Source organism: Cucurbita maxima, unplaced genomic scaffold (genome assembly GCF_002738345.1).
Source record: "Cucurbita maxima cultivar Rimu unplaced genomic scaffold, Cmax_1.0 Cma_Scf00041, whole genome shotgun sequence".
NCBI classification, from domain to species: Eukaryota; Viridiplantae; Streptophyta; class Magnoliopsida; order Cucurbitales; family Cucurbitaceae; genus Cucurbita; species Cucurbita maxima.
This window is the reverse complement of record NW_019272057.1, coordinates 835,002-856,961: the sequence shown is the minus strand read 5'-3', so window position 1 is coordinate 856,961 and position 21,960 is coordinate 835,002. Positions and strand designations below refer to the sequence as shown.

The following is a 21,960-nucleotide window of genomic DNA, read 5'->3' as shown; positions in this document are numbered from 1 at the left end:
TTGATTATTCGGGCTCGACATGGGCCCATTAGATTGTGGGGCAAAACATGAAGCCCAAAGTGAATGGATCCTTTGTTACAACCTGCAAGACTCAAGATTTATCAAATATTTTAAAATTAAAGACATATTTGATACAAATTGAAAATATGAAAATTTATTATATTTGTTTAAATTTTAACTAAATAGAAAATAACTTAAAAATTCCATCCACTAATAATTTGTAATTTAAAAAATTAATTTTTTTCACTACTTGTGGTTATATAATTCGATAATCAGACAAATTCAAACTAACCAATCTAAACTATAAAGTTGAGTTTATAAAAAATCGAAATTTTGGTATGTTCGTGGGTTGACTTTTTTTTTTTTTGTTGGGTCAACTCGATCTATCTGAAAATAAAGTTACAACTTCATTCTAAATAAGATTATTATAAACCTTTAATGTTTGTAACTAATACTAATAATGCGTTGTGACTTATGAATATTTGATATCTAAAAAAAAATCATTCGACCATCAAACCCAAGAACACGGTTTTGGTACTTATTTGGATGTTTTTACTGCATTGTTTGATCGTTTTCAACCGCGGGATGTTAAAGTAAAGAGTAAATATTTTGGGTTATGGGTGAAAGCAACTTGCCCTTACCCTCATCCATATGCCAGCTAATACGAATGAGACCCATTCCCGTGGGACCCAACCCAACACAGTAGTTATCATATATATGTATATATATATTTCCTTAGCAAAAAATGGAATTAATGGATGTTAAATAAATTTAAATTAAATAAGCAAAATGTACGATGAAAATAATCCATAAATACAAGTGTGTAAGTCTGAAGTACGAGGAAAATGTGTTTAATTGCTGAAATGTAATTAATTAAGGTCATTTTTATAAATTATTGGACATGATAGAATTTAATTGGTTACTTAATTTTCATACCTGTCTCACATTTATCACGATGTTGTGATATACTCGTTATTTTATAAATATTAGCTCAATCAGGCCCAAACCCAACCTAGCTTCGAACCCTATCGTCTATACTCTTGGCTCAAATGAGTATGGTCAGTTAGACCAAAAGCTCGAGAAGTTGGTCGACTTGTGGCTGACCAAGACATCTCACGTCCCCTGATCTAGGGTTGTAGACATTAAATTTTGATTCAATCTCGTTCGATCCAATCTAAAAGAAAAAGCGAGAAAGCTAGGTCAATCATTAACATATATAAGATTACTGATCGAATAGAAGTTTCTCCAACCATGGTAGCTTTCAACTTCCAAGCATGACTTTGACACTTGGTTTTCAGTGGGACTCACTCCACCGTTATTAAAAAAATGACGTTTGTACTTAATTTCGTGTCTCATTTCAGTCCTCGTGTACTTTCTAATATTTAAATTAATTTCGTGAATTTTTGGTAAATCTTCGTATTAATCTTATTTTTAATTTTTTTAATTCTTTTTATTATATATATATATAAAAGTGGAAGGGGGAGAGTGCATGAAGGAAGTAAATAGGGTTTGCCATGCAGAGCCTGTTGCTCAGAAAACAGAAATCATTAAGCCTTCCTAGCCCCACATTTTTTTTCTTTGACATATATAACCAAAAAAAAAAAAAACATTTTGATTAATTTTGGTCCTCTTGCAACCTTAATATTTACAAACCTAAGAACAAAAATTAACCCTAAATTTTTGTCCGAACTCATTTTGGAATGTTTGCGATTGAATCGATATGAAATTTATAAAGTTTAAGGTCATATGATGATTTACATTTGTATAGAAATAAGTTATCAAAATAGTTTTAGTTAGTCATTGCCAGATCCCATATCAGTTGGAAAAGAGAACGAACCTTTTCTTCTACTGACTGCTATACGTAATGGGCCAAAGTGAACAACATCGGCTAGCAGTGGGCTTGAATTGTTACAATGGTATTAGAGCTAGATACTGAGCAGTGTGTCAATGAGAACGCTGATCCCAAAATGGTGAATTGTGAGATCTCACATCAGTTGGAGAGGAGAACGAAGCTTTCCTTAGAAGGGTGTGGAAGCCTCTCCCTAACAAACGCGTTTTAACAATCGTGAGGCTGACGGTAATACGTAACGGACCAAAGTAGACAATATCTACTATCAGTGAGCTTAAATTGTTACACTCATGCTCAATTTTCATAGCCAATATGACTCAAACATATATTCTCGTCTAAAAGGCCATAAATTCAAATCTCGTTGAACTCTCTAAACGGATATTAGAGTTAGTTATGAAACTCGAGATGTACCAATACAAAGTTCGAGTTGTTAATCTCAAATTCTAGAATTATATGATTTGTGACCAACTTGTAGTGTGTGCTACTTTATTATGAATAAATAATAAATGCATTAGAAAGTATATATGAAACAATAATAAACTTATTCCCCAAATTTGTTCCATTCTCTACCATTGACAACGATATTACACCTTTCTTTTCCACATCCAAATCATTATTTCAAGATTTTATGTTGTTGGGCTTCATTTATTTCACCAAAATATTTCTTACCTCACCCATTATCTTCTAATTTCACCCCTTAATTAATTCTATTTATCTCCCATTCATTACCCACTTCAAACATTAACCTTACGTTTCTCATCTTAAACTCACTTTTTTACCACCATTTACCCATTAATTTGACTTTAAAAAGTAAAAAACACACCGACCGTTTTAAAACGGTAAGGTTGACGACGATAACGGGCTAAAGCAAACAATATTTTCTAACAACATTGTACTAAAACAAACATGAGAATAGTTCAAGGACTAAAGCAATGATAACCTGTTCAAAAGATCGAAAGCTCGAATTTTCACAACTACATCACTGGAAATGAATATATTCTTAAACAAACGGATTATGATTGATATAATTAATCTTTGTAGGTTGTAAAATTGGTTAGTATTTAATCAATGAAATTAAAAATAAGGTAAAGTCTAAGACGATCTTTATTGATGAAGAGGGTTAGTTTTCAAATAAAGACATAAAAAGTCATTTTTTAACCTTTTGTAATAATTCAAGAAGACAACAAATGGTCAAAATTAATATATGTTTGGTGTATGCATATCCAAACCCACGTATATCATAAATAGTCGGTATAATTCGATAAAATCTTCATAAACCAACTATACACTTAAGTTTTATCAAACCACACGGATTAGTCAAACCCTTAAAGACCCGAACGACCCGAACGTCGATAATTAAACATGTATCTTGGACCAAAACGATAAAAGATTTGAATGTCCGTGGCTTGGATATACATAATTTTGAGTATATAGTAACGTAAAGGGTTTGGTAGCCGTCATTCGACGCACCATCATATATACACTCCCCTCCTCTCCTCTCAAAGGGCTTCAAATTAATCTCCAAAATTCTCTCTCTGCAATTACACCTCTTTCCTTCTCCATTAAATGCCATTGCACCCTCTCAATACGCTCTGCAATAACTCCTTTCTTGCCTCTTCTTCCTCCATCTCCTCCTCTGCTTCTTCTTCTTCTGAAACTCATCTTCTTCCTTCAAGAACCCTAATTTTTTCACTTCAAGATAGCTCCTTTTTCCACACCCACCAAGTTATATCACTCCTACAACACAAAACTTGGAGGATAATCATCAAAAGGTAAAAACCCAGATCAGATCTGAAGTAAAGCCTTCAAATTGGTAAAAACCCAGATCAAAACCCTTCAAATACCCTATAAATTTCTTAATTTTGATCCAAATTTTGTTCCTTTTTCCTCTTTTACAAGTGCTTTGGTTGCAGATAGGAGAGAGAGAAGGAGGCATATACATAGAAAAAAAAAGGAAGCATTTTAGGATATTGTCCGAGATCTTTGTGGGCGTTTATGTACATCTCATATGGTTCTGTCGGATTCTTTGTTCTGTGTTTAATCTCCAACATGCCAGCCGGGATTACTACACCGGCCACAAACATGTCCTCCATCTTTGGAAGCAATGGGAATAACGTTGCTGGATTTTACTCATCTTATGAACTTGTTCTTCCTCAGGTTTGTGTTCATGTTCATCTCAAAATTCTTCATTTTTTTATACCCTTTTTTTATTTTTTTTTTGTTCCTATTTTGACTTTCTATATGAAAATCTTTGTTTTTTTGGTAATTGTGAGCCAAAAAAAAAAAAAAAAAAAAAACCCTTTTGGCAAATGGGTCTCAAATCGTTACAAAAGTTATTAAATTATTAACATAATCTCGATTTCTATGTTAGGTTAAAACACGTCGTTTCGAAGCTAATCTTCATCGATATTCGGAAAACGCGTTAGAAAATAATAAAAACAATAAAATAAGAGAGAGAAAAAATGGGGACTATAAAGTTTGAGAGTAAATTCCAAGAACGGTTCTTATGAAAAATTAATGGGGTTTTGGTTTAGATTTTGATTTTAAAAAAAAGAAGACAAAAAAAAAAAACATTTTTGGTCGGAAAATATTTGTTGGGTTTGATTAATTTGGTGTGGAATTTGAAGTTTTCATTGTGTAATTGTTAGATTCAAAACCCATAAGCTGTCTTGGAAGAATCTTAAAGATCTGTAGAAGATGTTCCAGCCAAGTATTTTTGACGACGGTAAGCTCCTCCCCTTAGACATGCCTCAAAACACTTCCGATAGCGATTTTGCTCGAATCCGAGACGATGATTTCGATAGCGCTACTAAATCTGGTAGCGACAACAATCATGAACTTGCCTCGGGTGATGATCAAGACCCTCGTCCTAAAAAGAAGCGTTATCATCGTCATACTCAACATCAGATTCAAGAAATGGAAGCGTAAGTCTATCTAGAATGTTTTATTTACTGAACTATGTTTGAGTTCGAGTTTGTGGTTAATTTTGTTTCGGGTTTTTCGGGTAGTTTCTTCAAGGAGTGTCCTCACCCTGATGACAAACAAAGGAAGGAATTAAGCAGGGAATTAGGGTTGGAGCCTTTGCAAGTCAAGTTTTGGTTCCAAAACAAACGTACTCAAATGAAGGTAAAAATGCTTACTTTAGGGTTAGGGCTGTTTTTTCTTCTTTGAAATGTTTTGTTAAGATATTTGTACTGCATTTACAGAATCAACATGAACGCCATGAGAACACCCAGCTTCGAACCGAAAATGAGAAGCTTCGAGCTGATAACATGAGATATAGAGAAGCTCTTAGCAATGCCTCGTGCCCTAATTGCGGTGGCCCGACTGCCATTGGTGAAATGTCCTTCGATGAACATCATCTTCGACTCGAAAATGCCCGTCTCCGCGAAGAGGTACGACATAGAAACTTAAAAGATTGTAACTTTCGAATCTATATCAAAGGTTGTTATCTGGAAAATTATGTTTTCAAATTTGTATCTAGAAGTTATTAGAAGCTCAAGATTCCGCTTCTTGCCCGAAACCTCATTTTCAATTCTCCGATTTTTTTCCGTCTAGATTGATCGCATATCCGCAATAGCTGCAAAATATGTGGGAAAGCCAGTGGTGAACTACCCTCTACTATCTCCACCAGTTCCATCTCGACCATTAGAGCTCGGAATGGGCAACTTCGGACCACAATCAGGTTTAGGAGGAGACATCTACGGTTCGGCTGGTGACCTAATCCGATCCATCAGTGCTCCAACCGAGGCGGACAAGCCGATGATCATCGAGCTAGCAGTTGCAGCCATGGAAGAGCTCACTAGAATGGCTCAACTAGGCGAGCCCTTATGGATGACTAGTCTAGATGGGTCCACTAATGTGCTTAATGAAGATGAGTACTTGAGAACGTTTCCAAGAGGCATTGGGCCTAAGCCATCTGGGTTTAAATGTGAAGCCTCACGTGAATCAGCTGTTGTTATCATGAACCATATTAATCTTGTTGAGATTCTCATGGACGTGGTAAGTAATTTAATTTTGAATTTCTTGGGGTTTTTAAAAAAAATTTAACCTAATTTTTACTTAATTTTTATGATAGAATCAATGGTCAACTTTATTCTCTGGAATTGTGTCAAGAGCCATGACACTTGAAGTGTTGTCAACTGGAGTAGCTGGAAATTACAATGGAGCTTTACAAGTGGTATGTTCTTTTTATATCCATCATTACCCCGTTAAACTACTACTAAACTCAAAAGCTTAATATTTGTTTAGATGACATCGGAATTTCAAGTTCTGTCGCCATTAGTTCCAACTCGGGAGAGCTACTACGTTCGATATTGCAAACAACACGTGGACGGGACGTGGGCGGTGGTCGATGTTTCATTGGACGATCTTCGCCCTACTCCTGGATTAAGGTGCCGACGAAGACCGTCCGGTTGTTTGATCCAAGAAATGCCTAATGGTTATTCAAAGGTGAATTTTGTTAAAGATGAGTTTTTTTTTTTTTTTTTTTTTTTTTTTTTTTTTTTTTTTTTTTTTTTTTTTTTTTTTTTTTTTTTTTTTTTTTTTTAATGAATTGGAATGAAAGGGACTTGATTTGTTGGGTTTGGTATATTAGGTTACATGGGTTGAGCACGTTGAGGTTGATGATAGAGGAGTTCATAGTCTTTATAAGCAGCTGGTGAGCTCCGGCCAAGCTTTTGGAGCCAAGCGATGGGTTACAACCTTAGACCGCCAATGTGAACGGCTTGCCAGTGCCATGGCCACCAACATACCCACCGGTGATGTTGGAGGTATTTATAGGTTATGGTTATGGTTAAATTAATTCCCTGATTGTTTGTTCTTGATATGTAATGGTGGATTCAAATTGAACCTAGTGATAACGAATCAAGAAGGGAGGAAGAGCATGCTGAAGCTGGCTGAGAGAATGGTGATAAGCTTCTGTGCTGGTGTGAGCGCCTCCACGACTCACACATGGACTACTTTGTCGGGTACCGGTGCCGACGATGTTCGAGTCATGACCCGAAAGAGTATCGATGACCCCGGAAGACCTCCGGGTATTGTCCTTAGTGCTGCAACTTCCTTCTGGCTTCCCATTCCACCTAAGAGAATCTTTGATTTTCTCCGTGACGAGAACTCTCGAAGTGAGGTATTAAAATTTACTGTAACTTATCAGCTTAAATGTTGAGGATTGTTAGGAGGAAGTTTCACATTGGATAATTTAAAGGATGATTATAGGTTTGTAAGTAAGGAATATATTTATATTGGTACGAGACATTTTGGAAAAACCAAAAGTAAAATCATGAGAGCTTATGCTCAAAGTCGACAATATCATACCATTGTGAAGAGTCGTGATTTCTAACATGGTTTCATAGTCATACCCTTAACTTAATCATGTAAATAGAATCCTCAAATGTTGAAAACAGAAGTGGTGAGCCTCACAGGTGTAGTAAAAAAGTGACTCAAGTGTCGAACAAGGGTGTATTTTGTTTGAGGGTTCCAAAGAAAGGAGTCAAGTCTCAATTAAGGGTAGACTGTATGAGGGCTCTATAGACCTTATAGGAGGCTCTATAGTGTACTATCGATTAATGGGCACTTCTTGTTTGATGTTTTTACAGTGGGATATTCTGTCGAATGGTGGAGTAGTTCAAGAAATGGCGCACATTGCCAACGGTCGCGACACGGGCAACTGCGTTTCTCTTCTACGTGTAAATGTAACACTTCTCCCTAGCCCTAAACCCTTTAAAAATCTTTAAAAATCTATGGTTACTTTGTGCTTAAAACTACTTTTCTTCACATTTCATTAATAATTTGTAGAGTGCAAATTCAAGCCAAAGCAACATGCTGATCCTGCAAGAAAGCTGCACAGACCCAACAGCTTCATTCGTCATCTACGCTCCGGTCGACATCGTTGCAATGAACGTCGTCCTCAACGGTGGCGATCCCGACTATGTCGCGCTTCTCCCCTCCGGGTTCGCCATTCTTCCAGACGGCACGGCAGAGACTGCCGCCGGTGGTTCACTCCTGACGGTGGCATTTCAGATTCTGGTGGATTCGGTGCCAACAGCAAAACTGTCACTTGGGTCAGTTGCAACGGTGAACAATCTGATTGCTTGTACGGCGGAGAGGATTAAAGCTTCTTTGTCATGTGAGACAGCATAAGAGACAGGAAAAAGGGGGAAACTTTTGTGGGTTTTAGGGGTTAATGAGGGAATTTTTGGCTGATACGAAGTATTTGGGAGAAGTCAAGAACGCACCCTGCAACAAAAAAACAATGGAGAGAGTGTTTTAGGGGTTCGGGCATTGACTTCCTCGAACGGAGTAAAGGCTGAAACGACAAGAAACAAGAACCAAATCATCTAATTTTTCCTAGGAAGGAAGGGACTTGTTGTGATGACAACATTTGTATCTTAGGTTTTTGTTTTGTTTGGTTATTTTGTGGGATGGATGAGTGTTGTTATGGATTCATTGTTGTGTTTCCCTCTGTGATTTTATGATGCCATGTTTTTTTGAAGCCTACTACCCTTTCATGGCTCCGATCCTCTAATTTTAGTCGTCTACTGATTAGTTACTCAGTGTTTATTCAGTCTATGAACACTCAGAGATTTTAACTGCACACCCAAGACTTTAATTTTCGTGTTGCATTACTCCATTTGATGCTAAGAAACTTCGATATCAATTGTCACAATTGTACTATTTCAAGACTCGCAATATTTACTTTCGTCCTTAGTGTGAGATTTCACATTAGTTAGGAGAGAAGAATGAAACAACCTATATAAAGGTGTGAAATCTTTTCCCCTTAGCAGACACGTTTTTAAAACTTTGAAGGGAAGTCTGAAAGAAAACAAAAAAAGGACAATATGTATGCAAGTGGTAAACTTGGGCTATTATAATTGGTATCAGAGCCAGACACCAGACGGTGTGCTAGTGACGATGCTGAGTTCTGAAAGGGTGAATTGTGAGATCCCACGTTAGTTGGGAGGGAAACAAAACATTCTTTAGAAGGGTGTGGAAACCTTTCCCTAGCAAACGAGTTTTAAAAAACTTTTGCTAGCGCTGGACAAGCTTAAAGAGAACCATATATGGTTGGGTTTCAGATGTTACATTGAGTATGTAAGCTAAATAAAACTTGATCACGGTTGACACGGACAATGTATGCTCAAGCCTTTGACTATGTTCTTAAAAAATAGTTTAGAAAACAAGATCAACCATTGACGAGCAATTTTGAGAATGCAATGTTATATGATTCTAAAAATTTGGAAAAAAAAAAACATTAAATTTGCATCTAATTAATCAAGGTTAACAATGAGGATTAAATATAAGCATAATTAAAGTACGAGAAAGTATAAATAATTTTTTTTAAATTATATATGTAATTGAATATCCTTATATAAATGACCATTCAAGGTGGGCTTCTTTAATTGTATAATATAAAGTTTAGAAAAGGGGAAATGTTTGGATAATTAAATTCGTTAATGTTCTCTAACTTAATATAATAAATACTTTCATTTTAATTTTTTAAATTAATTTCTCTCCCTTAAAAAAATATTATTATAAATAAGTTTTCTTTGGAGTTATTAATGTAAGTAATTATTGGGTGTACAAAATTATTTAAGATAAATAAATTCATAAAATAAGAGTTTTTTTTTTAATAAAAAAATCCCAATATTTTATTAGGTCGATAATATAATGTTTAATTAGGTAAAACTACATAAAAGTAAGTATTAATTTCTATGAATTTAAAAATTTATAGATATTTTTATAATTTAAGTGAATAATTTTCCAAACAAAAAATAAAAATGTCACACTAACAGTTGAATCTCTTTTATGGAAAAGATTACATTTACCCGCCATTTTTTTGTTTGACAACCCTAAATCCAATGAGCAGAATGCAGGCAGCGGCAACCGCCAACTCCGATGGAAGAGTGTCAATGGCGGATGGCGGAGGGGAACGATCATCATTTCATTTTCAAAGTTCACGCTATGAATCAGAATGCTAATTATGTTTTTTTTCTATCCAAGTAATTTAACTTCTCCTTCAATCCTCTACTATGAATTTTCCAAATTCTCTTAAAATTCTGACTTCTTTTGTTTCCTTTCGTTCTGTGGTTTCTGGAATTTGAAATTAGAGATTTCCTGTAGAACTTTCTCAAACAACCTGTGATTTCTAATTTTCTCTTTACAGATTGAAACGAGAGAAGCCAAGAACAAACAACACACTTAACGTTCAGCGTTCGTTTAATAGCAGGGATTTCGAATTCCAATGGCCGGTTTGTTTTTCTTCACCATCTCTTTTCTCTCTGTTTCTCTGTTTGGATAAATGAAAACTAAGTGTTAGTTTAGATCTTCTGTTGGAACGAGTCCTTCCCAAGTTGTTTACACCATATTCATTAAATTCTTAAATTACATTTCTGAAAAGCATAAAAAGTATCATATGGCATATGTCCATCTTCCCCGCACAGGATCCAAAGTGGAGTGTATGTTTTTCGAATGTGTAAAGATATGGTATATAAAGTTTTAGGATCAAATTATTGTTATCAATGTCATGATCCTATTCTGATATACAATGCTTCACTGTTCCCCATGTGCTCGATTCATTTTTGCTAAAGATACAAAAGCTGCACTCCTGCTAGTTGCTTCAACATATAATTTAATCCTCTTTTATACTTTACACTACACTTTATATTACATTTCTTTGCTACCAAACCATTTAAGACAGTCCCAGGACCTTTTTACAGATTTTCAAGCAATGCATGTGCTTGAAATTTGCAGGCATATTTGTTTCCGTGTAAGTTTCATAAATGTATTCAGATTTTCAGATTGAGTTTAATCAACATTCTGTTAATATCATTTAATTCATGAATTTAATGAACTTGGTCAACTCTCAACCAGTTCTGGAGGATCTTTGCTCCTGTTTCAAAGCCTGTCATTGCTTATGGGGTTAAATCAACATTCTGTAGCAAACTCGTTTTATTGAACTTCTTTGTTGGAATATATTTGTTTGAACACCTGAAAGTTACTGTTGTAAATACATTGCCATTAACAGGTACTTCAGTATTGCTCTCAAATGAATTTCATTTCTGGATTCATGTGGAATTATTTGATATCTCAGACTCAACCTTTTCCGCTATGAATGTTGATATTGCATTGTTACTGCGTATAATAAGAGTAGGGGGCTTAATTATTAACTTTTGCATTAGAGGACTAGCCGATATTGTCCGTTTTGGTCCGTTACATATCGCTGTCAGCCTCACGATTTTAAGACGCGTCTAGTAATTTTAAGACGCGTCCGCGTGGGATGGTCTGTTATTGAAGAAATTTTTTTACTTCTTACCTCAGCTGCTTGTCTAAAGACGAGGGACAAACTTTACTTGATCACATCAAGCAAGAAGGACATCTAACTGCTTTTTAATTTTACAGGCACTGTAATTTTCTCACTAAAAAGATGCTGAGCGTGATTACGGATACGCATGAATTTTGAACTGAACTTTCTAAAAGGATTCTAGCTGCATTTGCTATGACATGCCTGATCTGATTCCTATGACACTGTAAACAAGTGTGGTTATTACAAATTGTCTGATTGCTTTTCAACAACTTTGGTGCAGTGCAGATGCATCTTGACTTCGGAGACGGGGCTCTACGCCTCTGCCTTTCTCCGCTACATCTGACATAGCTTTGTGGAAGCAATGTGGATGGTAATCCTTGTGCAGGATGATTTTATGAGTTTCTTGAGAATCAGGTTGGCAACGTAGGGTGGAAGAACGACTCTAGAAATCTATCATAGGCTCTCCAACAGTCAAGTTGCGCTCAAGCGTCCAAGGTAGATCAAAGAGCTTTGCTGTGATGAATTTAAAGATCTTATTGACATTGATATTGTAGGTTGCACTGGAGAAGAACAATGTCGCATTCAGTGCCTTCGCGTAGGTTCTTGCCTGTCAAAATATGAAAATCTTGAGACAACCCTGGCATAACCCAAATCTGGAAGATTTGGTGGGAAACTCTCAAAAAAAAAAATCTATCAGTTTAATAACTGAGTTACAAAATTATGGAGTTGCAGGATCTTGGATCATCATTCAGTTTCCTGGCTAAGGGTACGACTAAAGAAACACTCATGATTTCAACTGTTACCTCGCATGCAATTGCCCATTGCAAATCGATTGGGAGTTGGATAAAATCATCAAACTTTGTTCCTATCAGTACTGGAATTGCTGCCTGCAAAACGAACAGAGAAAGTTCCACCTTCAGTAAAGTGGGAGAAAGGAGCTTTTGCTTTTAGAAACTTTGGAGGGTGCGATCAAATGGGTCCTAAAATACCTGATTCCACTTCCAGGCCTGTCTATACCACCTTAGAACGCTGCAAACCGAAGGAAAATCTTGGTTTCAATCTTCTTATTCATCAGAGCCAAAGTTGAATAAGCAACAGAAACAAGTCTCACCTCTTTAAGGTACGCCGACTTGTTAGATCAAACATAAAAAGAATTGCTACAGAGTCTTTGCATGCTGTTGGAATGTGATCCTGAGATTTCTTGTCACCTGCATCCATATACACACATTATTTCCTTTCTGCATCTCATCATAGAACTGTCCACATTATAATTCTTGAGCTGCAAATTTAGCCAATTACCTCCCACTTCCCAAATGCTATACGAAATTCGTGCCCCTCTAACCATCAGTGTCTTGTCCATCAAGTTCAATCCTCTCTGCTCACTCTTTCCCTCCTCCATTTCATTCCCAACATATTTTTCCTTCAAATCAGCAATGAAAAGTGAAACCCAGAAACCAAAACCCAAAACCCAAAACCGAAACATAAACTCCACTTACCAGAAAACATGTCTTTCCAATTTGGCTATCACCCAACAGGCTGATCTTCAGAGGCACCAAATCTTTGTCCTGGCTATGATTATGGCACAAGGGTGTTCGAGTCTCTGCTTCAAACCCACCATCAGCGACAGCTCGCGGTGATATAGAAGCCGTAGCAGCATCATCACGTACCGTCCGACATGTCTGAGGCTTCTTCGAGTAACATGTTAGAATTGATTCCAAAAACTGGCGAGTGCGGCGCTTCAGAGCAGTCGCTGGGTGATGCATCTGCCGCTTAAGGCCGAAATTGAGTGGTTGTTTCCGGCAAGGTTGAGGCATTGTTGGGAAATGTGGATGGTCTGGAGTGAGAGTGTGGATTGGTCTCCAGGCCATGAAAATGGTAAGCCGGGATCTTGGTGCTCTTCAAACCAGGGGGTATTTTTAGACCAAATATCGTCATTATTTGATTTTTGGGGGAATTTTTTTTTTAATTATTATTTATTATTTTCTTGAAAAATCAGTTTCAGCGACATTTTAGCTATCAATGTGACGACTTTAACGGAAGGGCGGTTTACCGGTAGAACGCAAGTAAACCAAATGTCGAAATTGAATTCGAGTGGCAAAAAATCACACGATTCAATCCACGTGTCAAAATCTTATGATTCTGACCAAAAGTTTGTCTTGGACCGTTAATCATCATATGATTGAAACGTGGATGTCTTTTAATTATTTGTGTTCAAATTTCAGTATTAATCTTACCCATTCAAAACATTTTTTTCATTTTCGTTTTTCATATTTTTTCTTTAATTTTGTGAATGGTTCCTAAATTTCACGAGAATGTGCAAACAAAAGACAAGTTTTAAGCATTTAATTTTGCCTTACAAGACATCTCACAACTTTAAAAGTATTTAATAAGTTTTAACATCTAATACGACATTGAACTTTAAAATGTGTCAAATTTCTAAAATTTCGATTTGGAATCTAATAAATTTTTAAACTTTTAATTACCCTCTTTTTAACCCACTCTTTTTTTCTTCTAATTTAGGAATGTACTAAACACAAAATTTAAACACAAAATTGAAATTGAAAGTCAGATATAATATTTAATTTTATACATAAATAGTTTTATTAATTAAAAAAATGTTGAATATATCATAACTAATATAGTTTCATTACCTAAATTTAATTAGAAAATTACTTCGTTAATTTAATCCTAAAGATAATTTTTTTTTCCCATTCCCTACATTTATTGTACTGCAAAAAAGTCAAAATATAATGAGCTTTATTTTATTTTATTAAATTTAGATGAATATATTGAACAATAACGTGATTTACAAAATATCTTTGGAGGTTCATAATTTCAAACTTATTGAACCGACCAACTCCATTTTCATCATTGGAGTTCGATCATGTCATGTCATTTTCTTTTCTCTTTTTTCTGTTTATTTTCATAATTAATTTATTTTTTATTTTTTAATTTTATAAACAATACTACTTGTAATAATAATAATTATTACTATTATTTACAAATATTTTCATAACTCAAACCAATTTTTTAAAACTAAAGAAATAAATTTTAAAAAGTTTCCTTTCTTTTTAAATTTTGTTGAGAATTCTCTTGGTTTGGTTTAATGATAGGAAACACGTGTAATTTTCTAAAATCAATTTCTTACGAAAATTTGAACATTTATCTTATTAGTCAATATTATATATTATCAAATAAATTCTAAACAACTTACAAATACTAAATTCTTATTTCTTAATTAAAAAAATATATATGTGGTGGAGGATGTTAAGACACGTAGGCAAGAATGAAAAATGAGGAGACAAGGAATCTTGTTAGGTGTACAAAACGACAAAAACGAAAAGTTGGTGACTTATTTAAATTATGATGGTCGAACCATCTGTGGCTAAGATTTCTCATTACGTCCACGTCATTCACATCTTTTTTCTGTCTTTAATAAAACCCTATAGGACACGTATGCACTATTTCAATTTTTTGGTCAAGTTTTTGGGATTCATAAATATCTTCTGTGGGCCAATCTATTTATTTATCTATTTATTTTCAATTTTAATTCAACAATTATTTTCTTTGTATTTCCTATGTTTTTTACTCCTTGTTAGGGGTAATTTGGTCCCAACAAAATAAAATGCGTCCAAAAAGGTAAAGGGCGTCTAATTCGAAAAATGACTAAATTCATTACACGTACCAAAAAATGCTAATTATATTTTTTAAATTGAATTTTTAAATTAAGCTTGGACGTAAATACCCTTGGGGTAGATCTTCCACTTTTTAACCTCGATAAAAAAATGAAATATTTTAAGGAAGAGAAAAGTGATGTTGCAAACAATGTTTTAGAGTTTTATATAAATGCTTAAAATATGATTTATACGGGCTGAGTTAAGCTTATTGATCCGTGTCTGTTGAGGATTGTTGGGAGAGGAGTTCCAGATCGGCTTATTAACGAGTTAATCATAGGTTTATAACAACATGATCTCATAAGAGCTTATGCTCAAAGTAGACAATATCATACCATTATAGAGATTCGTGATTCTTAACATAGTATGAGAGTCATGCTCTCAACTTAGCCATGCTAATCGAATCATCAAATCTTGAACAAAAGAAGCAACTAGCCGGTGTAGTCAAAAGAGACTCAAGGGTGTACTTTGTTCGTTCGAGGGCTTCATAGGCCTCTTAGGAAATGCTATATGGTGTTGTTTGAGGGGAGGATTGTTGGGAGAGAAGTCCCATATCGGTTAATTAAAAAGTTTTCATCATGAATTTACAAGTTCTCAAAAACAAAATTACTAGAGGTTCATTGTGACGTTTGTAGTTTATGCATTATACAAGACATGAAAATAAAAGGAACCCAAAAAGTCCAATAAGAACAGGGATTGAGGCTTTTTCCACCCCAGGACGAGGGGCAAGCGCTAACGAGGCTGTGAATCAGGGTGGCCCTCAGAGCTCTGGCCAACTGGGTTGATATCAATGGATTTTCCTTTAGCCTTTTTGAGTTCATCAGGGTGGCCCTCAGAGCTCTGGCCAGCTGGGTTGATATCAATGGATTTTCCTTTAGCCTTTTTGACTTCTTTTTTATCTAGAAATTGGATGAAGCTAGTAGTACGACTGAAGCATCCCGTCCTATCAGGTTGGGTCTCCTCGACTTCAGGCTGGGCTTCCGGGGTAGCTCTTCGATATTGGAATGCTACTCTACCGAAGAATATCAAAAGAGCAACAATGCAAGCAATGCTACAAATTAGAAACAGCCCCCAGAAGTTAGTTAGTGATAGTTGGATTGCGTCGACTTGGTTGAGATTCTTCGAACAATCCGTTCGTGATAGCCATTTGTCATGAATCTTTTGAAGATCGCCCTTCTCTGAGAGTTGAAGAATGGCTGTTGACAAATCAACCGCCAAAGGAGAGTCCCTTAGGAATGCCTGAGACAGAGAATTGTTGAATAGTTTAGGGAATTATCATAGGCTTATAAGTAAGGAATACATCTATATTAGTATGATGCCTCTCGAGGAAGTCCAAAAACAAAGTCATGAGAGCTTATGTCTAAGGTGGACAATATAATAACATTGTGGAGAGTCGTGATTTCTAATATAGAACCAGAGTCATGCCCTTAACTCAGACATGCCAATAAAATCCTCAAATGTCACAAAGAAGTTGTGAGTCTCGAAGGTGTAGTCAAAAGTGACTCGAGTGTCGAACAAAGAGTGTACTTTATTCGAGAACTCTAGAGAAGGAGTCAAGCCTCGATTAAGGGAAGACTGTTCAAGTTTATAAGTAACGAATACATCTCCATTGGTACGAGGCTTTTTTCGGGAAGCCCAAAAACAAAACCACGAGAGCTTATGCTCAAAGTGAACCTAATTCCTATCGAGTTGGACCGAGAAAAAAGTTGGATTAATACTTACAAATCCCCATCCACTTTTAGTGAACTCCTGCCCGACAGTCCTGAAGACACAATTAGTGCCCGACAGGAAAAGCTCGACATAAGGAAGCTCGTCTACAATGGCGGCTACCCCACCATTTGCAGGTCCACGGCGAAGAGCATCCATATATTCCTCCTGGCTCTTCAGCTGAACGATCCTAGAAGCTGCTATATTCAGCTCATGAATCAGATAATTCAATGAAAATGAGCCTTCTTGAATTCCTACGGCATCGGTGCTAGAGATTAAGCTATCAATCCCTTCAACCTTTGAAGTTAGCTGCTGCACTGTTAAGATAGATGTCAAACCAGCTGTGTAGCTTGAATTGATAATTAACACAACAAAGAGCCATATTATAAGCACCGACCGTCCAAGGGTGCTTACAGTGTTTTCCTCTGCACCAAGACAGACAGTCAACAAATTGGTTGGGTTTTGAGCATATATAGAGTAGGATCAATGAAGAAAACTTGAGCTTTTGGGCTGAAGAAACTTACTGTGAGAAAAGAACATTGTCGAGAAGCTAAACCTGCAAGGAGGACACAGTTGAGCTCTAATTTTGTAAGAGAAGTCAGGAAGCAACAATGCAAGATTCAGCCATACATAAGACTTAAACTAAATGGCAAGCTCCCACCGCGATTAGGTATTGTCTAATTTGACCCCTTACGTACTGTCGAAATGCGTCTACTAGAGAGAAGTTTTCACACTCTTATAAGAAATGTTTTGTTCCCCTCTCCAACCGATGTGAGATCTCACAATCCATCCCCTTGAGGGTCCAGCATCCTCGCAGATATTGTCTGCTTTGGCCCGTTACGTATTGCCATTAGCCTCACGGTTTTTAAAATGCATCTACTAGAGAGAGGTTTCCACACCCTTACAAGGAATGTTTTGTTCCCCTCTCCAACCGATGTGAGATCTCACAATCCACCCCTTGGGGGCCCTGCGTCCTCACTAGTACACCGCCCAGTGTCTAGCTCTGATACCATTTGTATCAGCCAAAGCCCACTGCTAGTAGATATTGTCCGCTTTAGCTCGTTACGTATCGTCGTCAACTTCACGGTTTTTAAAACGCATCTACTAGAGACAAGTTTTCACACCTTTATAAAGAATGCTTCGTTCCCCTCTCCAACCAATGTGGATTGTGAGGGAAACAAAGCATTCCTTATAAGGGTGTAGAAATCTCTCCCTGACACGTTTTAAAACTATGAGGTTGGTGGCAATAAGTGATAGCCCAAAATAAACAATATCCACTAGCGATGGGCTTGGGCGGTAAAACAGGTGCCTCAGAAAAGTTAAAGCGTGTGTAATGAGTTTAAGCACACTAACCAAAATACTGTGATTATTTGTTGCCTTGGTGAACCACGAAACTCTTCATTACTCCGATGCTCAAGAATCCAAACAACAGCTCCAACAAAAACAAAGAGTATTGCAGTGACAGCCCACATTTGAACAGTAAAGGGACTGAGAAAAGCCCATGGACTCGACTTCTTCTCTTTAACAACAGTAACAACCACAAGTCCAGACTCCATAAATGGTTGTGTGAAGTCCACATACTTCGTCCTATTCGTTACAATCATAATATCACCAACAGCTGCATCATATCTCTAAACATGGGACAATATCGTCAAAATAAGCATACCACCAAATATAAACATACCATGAAGCAAAGCCAAGTACTCACATTCTGTGAAACGTCATAAACAAGATTGTTGTAATCAAGACTGTCATCTCCCTTTAATATATATGCGTGAGGAACTGGATATGGCAACAAGTTTATAGCAGCTTCAAACACATCAATACAATACCCTTTAACTCCTAGTGGGCTCTTGTCTTTAATCACAAAAGCCTTGTAATTCACACGGTTAGGCACTACAATTTGCAATGGCTTCCCGTTGTGCGGGAACACCCATCCACGAGGAACGGCTGTTGCTTCACCAGGCCATATTACAGTGTAGAGATGGCCATTTGGGGTAGCATTAAGAGGCTTTGAATATGAACTCTCTGGCGTCATTGTTGATAGACCAGAATAATTTGTCCAGTAGCCAATTCTACGCATGCCAGTTCCTCCAATGTTCATGATATCATAAGCTGGATGAATCAAGTTTCTGTCATCACCAAATTGAACCAACCCACTTACACCTTTGAACTTGGTTCTCTTGATTGTCTCTAGAAGTTGTTCGCCGCCATTGAACACTCTAAGTGAGGTTAGCTGCAGCTTGCTTCCATTGTTTTCATGTAACTTTGGGTCATTAGAAAATGATACATTGCCACCTTCTTGAAAGTATGTGTGGAGAGCTCTGGCTGCTAACCAAACAGAGTCATATGCATAAAGTGCATAAGAGTTGAAGCTTGTAGTGTTCCATTTGGAGGCGAAGTTATTCTTGAGATTGCTATCAGGGGTGTGGTGGCGAAGAGCAACAACTCCTTGTAAATGATTCATTACATCATGATTGTTTGTTTCAAATGAATCAAGAATAGAAGGAAGCCAATCTGTTGCAATCCAGACATAGTCACTGTTCATCATTTCAAGTTTCTTAGCAATGGTGAATATTGATAAACCAGTGTCGGGATTAACATGAACAATATAAACACGAGATTCCATGAGGTTTACTGATACCAATAAGTCATTTATCACGCTAGTGGGGGAGCCAGGAGAGAAGGTGGCCTTGTATGAGATCCTGACACGCTTCTTTGCTAAGGCATCGTTCAATGCTGATATCCCGTTTCTGGCATTGTCATCATCTACAAAGATGGCTATGACCTCTCTCCATCCGAAGTGGTCTATGAGATCAGCTATTGCGTTCATTTGGAAGTAATCATTCTGTGTGGTTCGAACAAAGTATGGATAGTGTGGTGTGGTCAAAGTAGGATCGGTAGCTCCAAATGATAGAAGGGGTATGTGGAGTTCGTTGATGATATGGGAAATGAAGTGAGCGATGTTTGAGGATTGTGGGCCAATGGCGGCGACTACTTCATCTTCCATCAGCCGCAAGGCTGTATACATGTCCAAATGCAGGGAGGAAGCACCATAAATGCATAAGATTATATAAGAACGTATAAAAGAACTAGCCCCAAGAAGAATCCGGTAGTCCAACTAAGGTGGGATCTCACCATCTAATCTACCCTCCTTTGAGGCCCAACGTCGTTGGCACTAGTATCTTTCTCTAATAGATGAGGAACCTTCCAATCCATTCCCTTTGAGGCCCAGAATCCTTGCTAGCACACGGCCTCGTGTCCACCCCTCTTTGAGGTTCAGCCTCCTCTCGGCACATCGTCTGGTGCCTGGCTCTGATAGCGTTTGTAACAACCCAAGTTCACCGCTAGCAAATATTGTCCTATTTGGACTTTTTCTTTCAGGCTTCACCTTAAGGTTTGTGAAACACCTCTCCTTGGGAGAAGTTTCCACACCCTTATTTTCGTTCTTCTCCCTACTGATGTGGGATCTCACAATCCACCCCCTTCAGGACCCAGCGTCCTTGCTGACACTCGTTCTCATCTCCAATTGATATGGGACCCCCCAATCTACCCCCTTCGAGTCCCAGCATCCTTGCTGACACATCGCCTCATGTCCACCCCTTCGGAGTTCAGCCTCCTCTCTGACACATCATTGTCTAGCTTTAATACCATTTGTAACCACTCAAGCTCACAGCTAGTAGATATTCCTCTTTGGGCTTCCCCTCAAAGTTTTCGAAACGTGTCTACTAAGGAGAGGTTTCCACACCCTTATAAACAATGTTTCGTTCTCCTCTCCAACCGATGTGAGATCTCACACTAACTAAGAAACGAACTCCAATCTAATGAATCAGACATGTCCAATGATTAGAAAAAAGAACGAGAGATCGACACCCACAAAGAGATATTGAATCTAACAACTCAAACCTCATTCACAGATCTCTCAACTCCCACAGAAATCCAAATCAATAGAACAGCAGACATGTTTGGCAATGCAAGAACATGAAGCCTATTCCAGATGCATAAGATAAGAATCAAATAGGAGCATCATTTTCTACCCTTGATGCCTAAACTACTGAACAATCTACCAAAATAAGAACTGCAACCATTAGCCATATGAACTAACACCAATTTCCAAGATAAAATTTAAGTTTCAAGTCATGATTCTCACAGTCCTAATTGACATAACAATCTCAAATGTAGTAAAGAAGATTGAGCAGTACCTTCCACTGTTCCAAGAAATCCACTGCAATTCGTGTCGTGTAAGATCAAGTTCAGCTTTGTTCCAGGAAGAACACTGTTATCAGCATTAACATCATCCATGGCAGCTAAAATTGCAGGCTGTGCAGACCTTCCAATAACTGAATCATGAGTGAACAAAACCCCAACGTTCACCACGCTCGTGTTTCGAGACACACCAATCACTCCCAAAGGCATCCATACCCCAAAGAACAATGCAAATACCACAACTCTGGCTTTGATCACAATCCTCCAAACCCAAAACACCAACATTGCTCCAAAAAGATGAACAAATGATCCCTGTTGAAGATATCAACACCCTCTGAACAATCATCACCGTCCCTATTTCAAAGTCTTTCCACAAAACTTCCCTTCCATTACAGAATAAACCCAAAGTTCCTGAAAAAAAAGAACACCCAGTTCCTAAAAAGTGATTAAACATCAACTTCACAACTGAAATTGTAATCCTCAGCCTAGCCAGACTCATAATAATCAATACCCACTTGGAGTATCTCATATCAAACTCCATCAAGTAATTAACACCCAAAAGATTTCTTAGCATTACCAACAAAACCCCATTCCCAATGAACTGTAAAACCCCATAATCAATTCAAGAACTCTACAAAAATACATGCCATTAAAATATACAAACAAGTTGAAGAAAATCACGTGCAGAGATTGATTGATTATAAACAAATGAAATCAAAACAGAGCTCAAAAATAGGAAAACTACAAGTTCAAGTTCTTGTTCTTACACTCTTCAGTGTTCGCCAAGAAACAGTATTCCATAGGTCAATCGTAGCAAATTATATATATATATATATATATATATAATAATAATAAAACGATGCGTAATTGATAAATAATAAACAATTTTGAATTGGAAAAGTTAATAATAAATTAATTGAGTCAACGGCAGTCTAGGATATTTTTTATTAAAAAAAAATGTTCAGATTTGGTTTACGTAACACCATTTTATTTTAAATTAATTAATATTCGTGTTAAAATTTTAGAGTAATTATTGTATTAAATTATTTTCTCTAGTTCTTGGGTCAAAGGTCAACGCTTTTATATTATTGTTAAACTTATGTTTAATATTTTAATGATTGTAGATACCTAGGAATTATGGAATCTTAATTTATATTATTAAAATAATATTGAAGATAATTTTATTCCTTGAAATGTAATTTAGTTATATCCGTTACTTT

At 36.7% G+C, this 21,960-nt stretch overlaps 3 protein-coding genes across 8 annotated transcripts; 1 reads left to right on the top strand and 2 right to left on the bottom strand.

Annotated features, from left to right (window-relative positions):
* Nucleotides 1-3,349: 3,349 nt before the first annotated feature.
* LOC111469764 (homeobox-leucine zipper protein HDG2-like) lies at nucleotides 3,350-8,347 on the top strand. Of its 2 annotated transcripts, none has more exons than XM_023115183.1 (12): nucleotides 3,350-3,662; nucleotides 3,763-4,006; nucleotides 4,544-4,773; nucleotides 4,858-4,975; nucleotides 5,056-5,244; nucleotides 5,408-5,851; nucleotides 5,928-6,029; nucleotides 6,101-6,301; nucleotides 6,447-6,621; nucleotides 6,706-6,977; nucleotides 7,447-7,542; nucleotides 7,646-8,347. In XM_023115183.1, exons 2-12 carry the CDS (start codon nucleotides 3,845-3,847, stop codon nucleotides 7,988-7,990), a joined length of 2,334 nt encoding a protein of 777 aa, XP_022970951.1. In that variant the 5' UTR covers nucleotides 3,350-3,662; nucleotides 3,763-3,844; the 3' UTR covers nucleotides 7,991-8,347. The 2 variants fall into 2 exon arrangements, with proteins under 2 accessions (XP_022970951.1, XP_022970950.1); XM_023115182.1 differs by having other exon boundaries at nucleotides 3,351-3,662; nucleotides 4,498-4,773.
* Nucleotides 8,348-11,208: 2,861 nt separating this feature from the next.
* LOC111469846 (septum-promoting GTP-binding protein 1-like) lies at nucleotides 11,209-13,021 on the bottom strand. Its single transcript, XM_023115297.1, has 6 exons — nucleotides 12,650-13,021; nucleotides 12,453-12,573; nucleotides 12,265-12,361; nucleotides 12,143-12,182; nucleotides 11,957-12,040; nucleotides 11,209-11,760 (listed from the first exon to the last, which is right to left on the bottom strand). The coding sequence occupies exons 1-6, from the start codon at nucleotides 13,019-13,021 to the stop codon at nucleotides 11,596-11,598; spliced, it is 879 nt and encodes a 292-aa protein (XP_022971065.1). The 3' UTR covers nucleotides 11,209-11,595.
* A 2,085-nt stretch (nucleotides 13,022-15,106) lies between these two features.
* Nucleotides 15,107-21,553, bottom strand: LOC111469748 (glutamate receptor 3.4-like). Of its 5 annotated transcripts, none has more exons than XM_023115148.1 (7): nucleotides 21,508-21,553; nucleotides 20,737-21,151; nucleotides 18,243-19,555; nucleotides 17,888-18,165; nucleotides 17,059-17,090; nucleotides 16,550-16,959; nucleotides 15,107-16,066 (listed from the first exon to the last, which is right to left on the bottom strand). In XM_023115148.1, the coding sequence occupies exons 2-7, from the start codon at nucleotides 21,023-21,025 to the stop codon at nucleotides 15,560-15,562; spliced, it is 2,829 nt and encodes a 942-aa protein (XP_022970916.1). In that variant the 5' UTR covers nucleotides 21,026-21,151; nucleotides 21,508-21,553; the 3' UTR covers nucleotides 15,107-15,559. The 5 variants fall into 5 exon arrangements, with proteins under 5 accessions (XP_022970916.1, XP_022970917.1, XP_022970921.1 ...); XM_023115149.1 differs by having other exon boundaries at nucleotides 18,243-19,051; XM_023115150.1 differs by lacking the exon at nucleotides 15,107-16,066 and having other exon boundaries at nucleotides 16,700-16,851; nucleotides 16,932-16,959.
* Nucleotides 21,554-21,960: the final 407 nt, after the last annotated feature.

Bases quoted from the DNA above. Each gene is read 5' to 3' on its own strand.
- LOC111469846 (XM_023115297.1), bottom strand. From the start codon at position 13,021: ATGGCCTGGAGACCAATCCACACTCTCACTCCAGACCATCCACATTTC. The intron at 12,574-12,649 runs GTAAGTGGAGTT...GCTGATTTGAAG, and splicing joins TTGGAAAGACATGTTTTCTG to GAAAAATATGTTGGGAATGA. The intron at 11,761-11,956 runs GTAACAGTTGAA...ATATTTTGACAG, and splicing joins AATGGGCAATTGCATGCGAG to GCAAGAACCTACGCGAAGGC.
- LOC111469764 (XM_023115183.1), top strand. From the start codon at position 3,845: ATGTACATCTCATATGGTTCTGTCGGATTCTTTGTTCTGTGTTTAATC. The intron at 4,774-4,857 runs GTAAGTCTATCT...TTTTTCGGGTAG, and splicing joins CAGATTCAAGAAATGGAAGC to TTTCTTCAAGGAGTGTCCTC. The intron at 6,622-6,705 runs GTATTTATAGGT...AATTGAACCTAG, and splicing joins ACCCACCGGTGATGTTGGAG to TGATAACGAATCAAGAAGGG.
- LOC111469748 (XM_023115148.1), bottom strand. From the start codon at position 21,025: ATGTTGGTGTTTTGGGTTTGGAGGATTGTGATCAAAGCCAGAGTTGTG. The intron at 18,166-18,242 runs GTGAGTACTTGG...TCCCATGTTTAG, and splicing joins TTTATGACGTTTCACAGAAT to AGATATGATGCAGCTGTTGG. The intron at 17,091-17,887 runs GTTAGTGTGCTT...TCCTCCTTGCAG, and splicing joins CAAATAATCACAGTATTTTG to GTTTAGCTTCTCGACAATGT.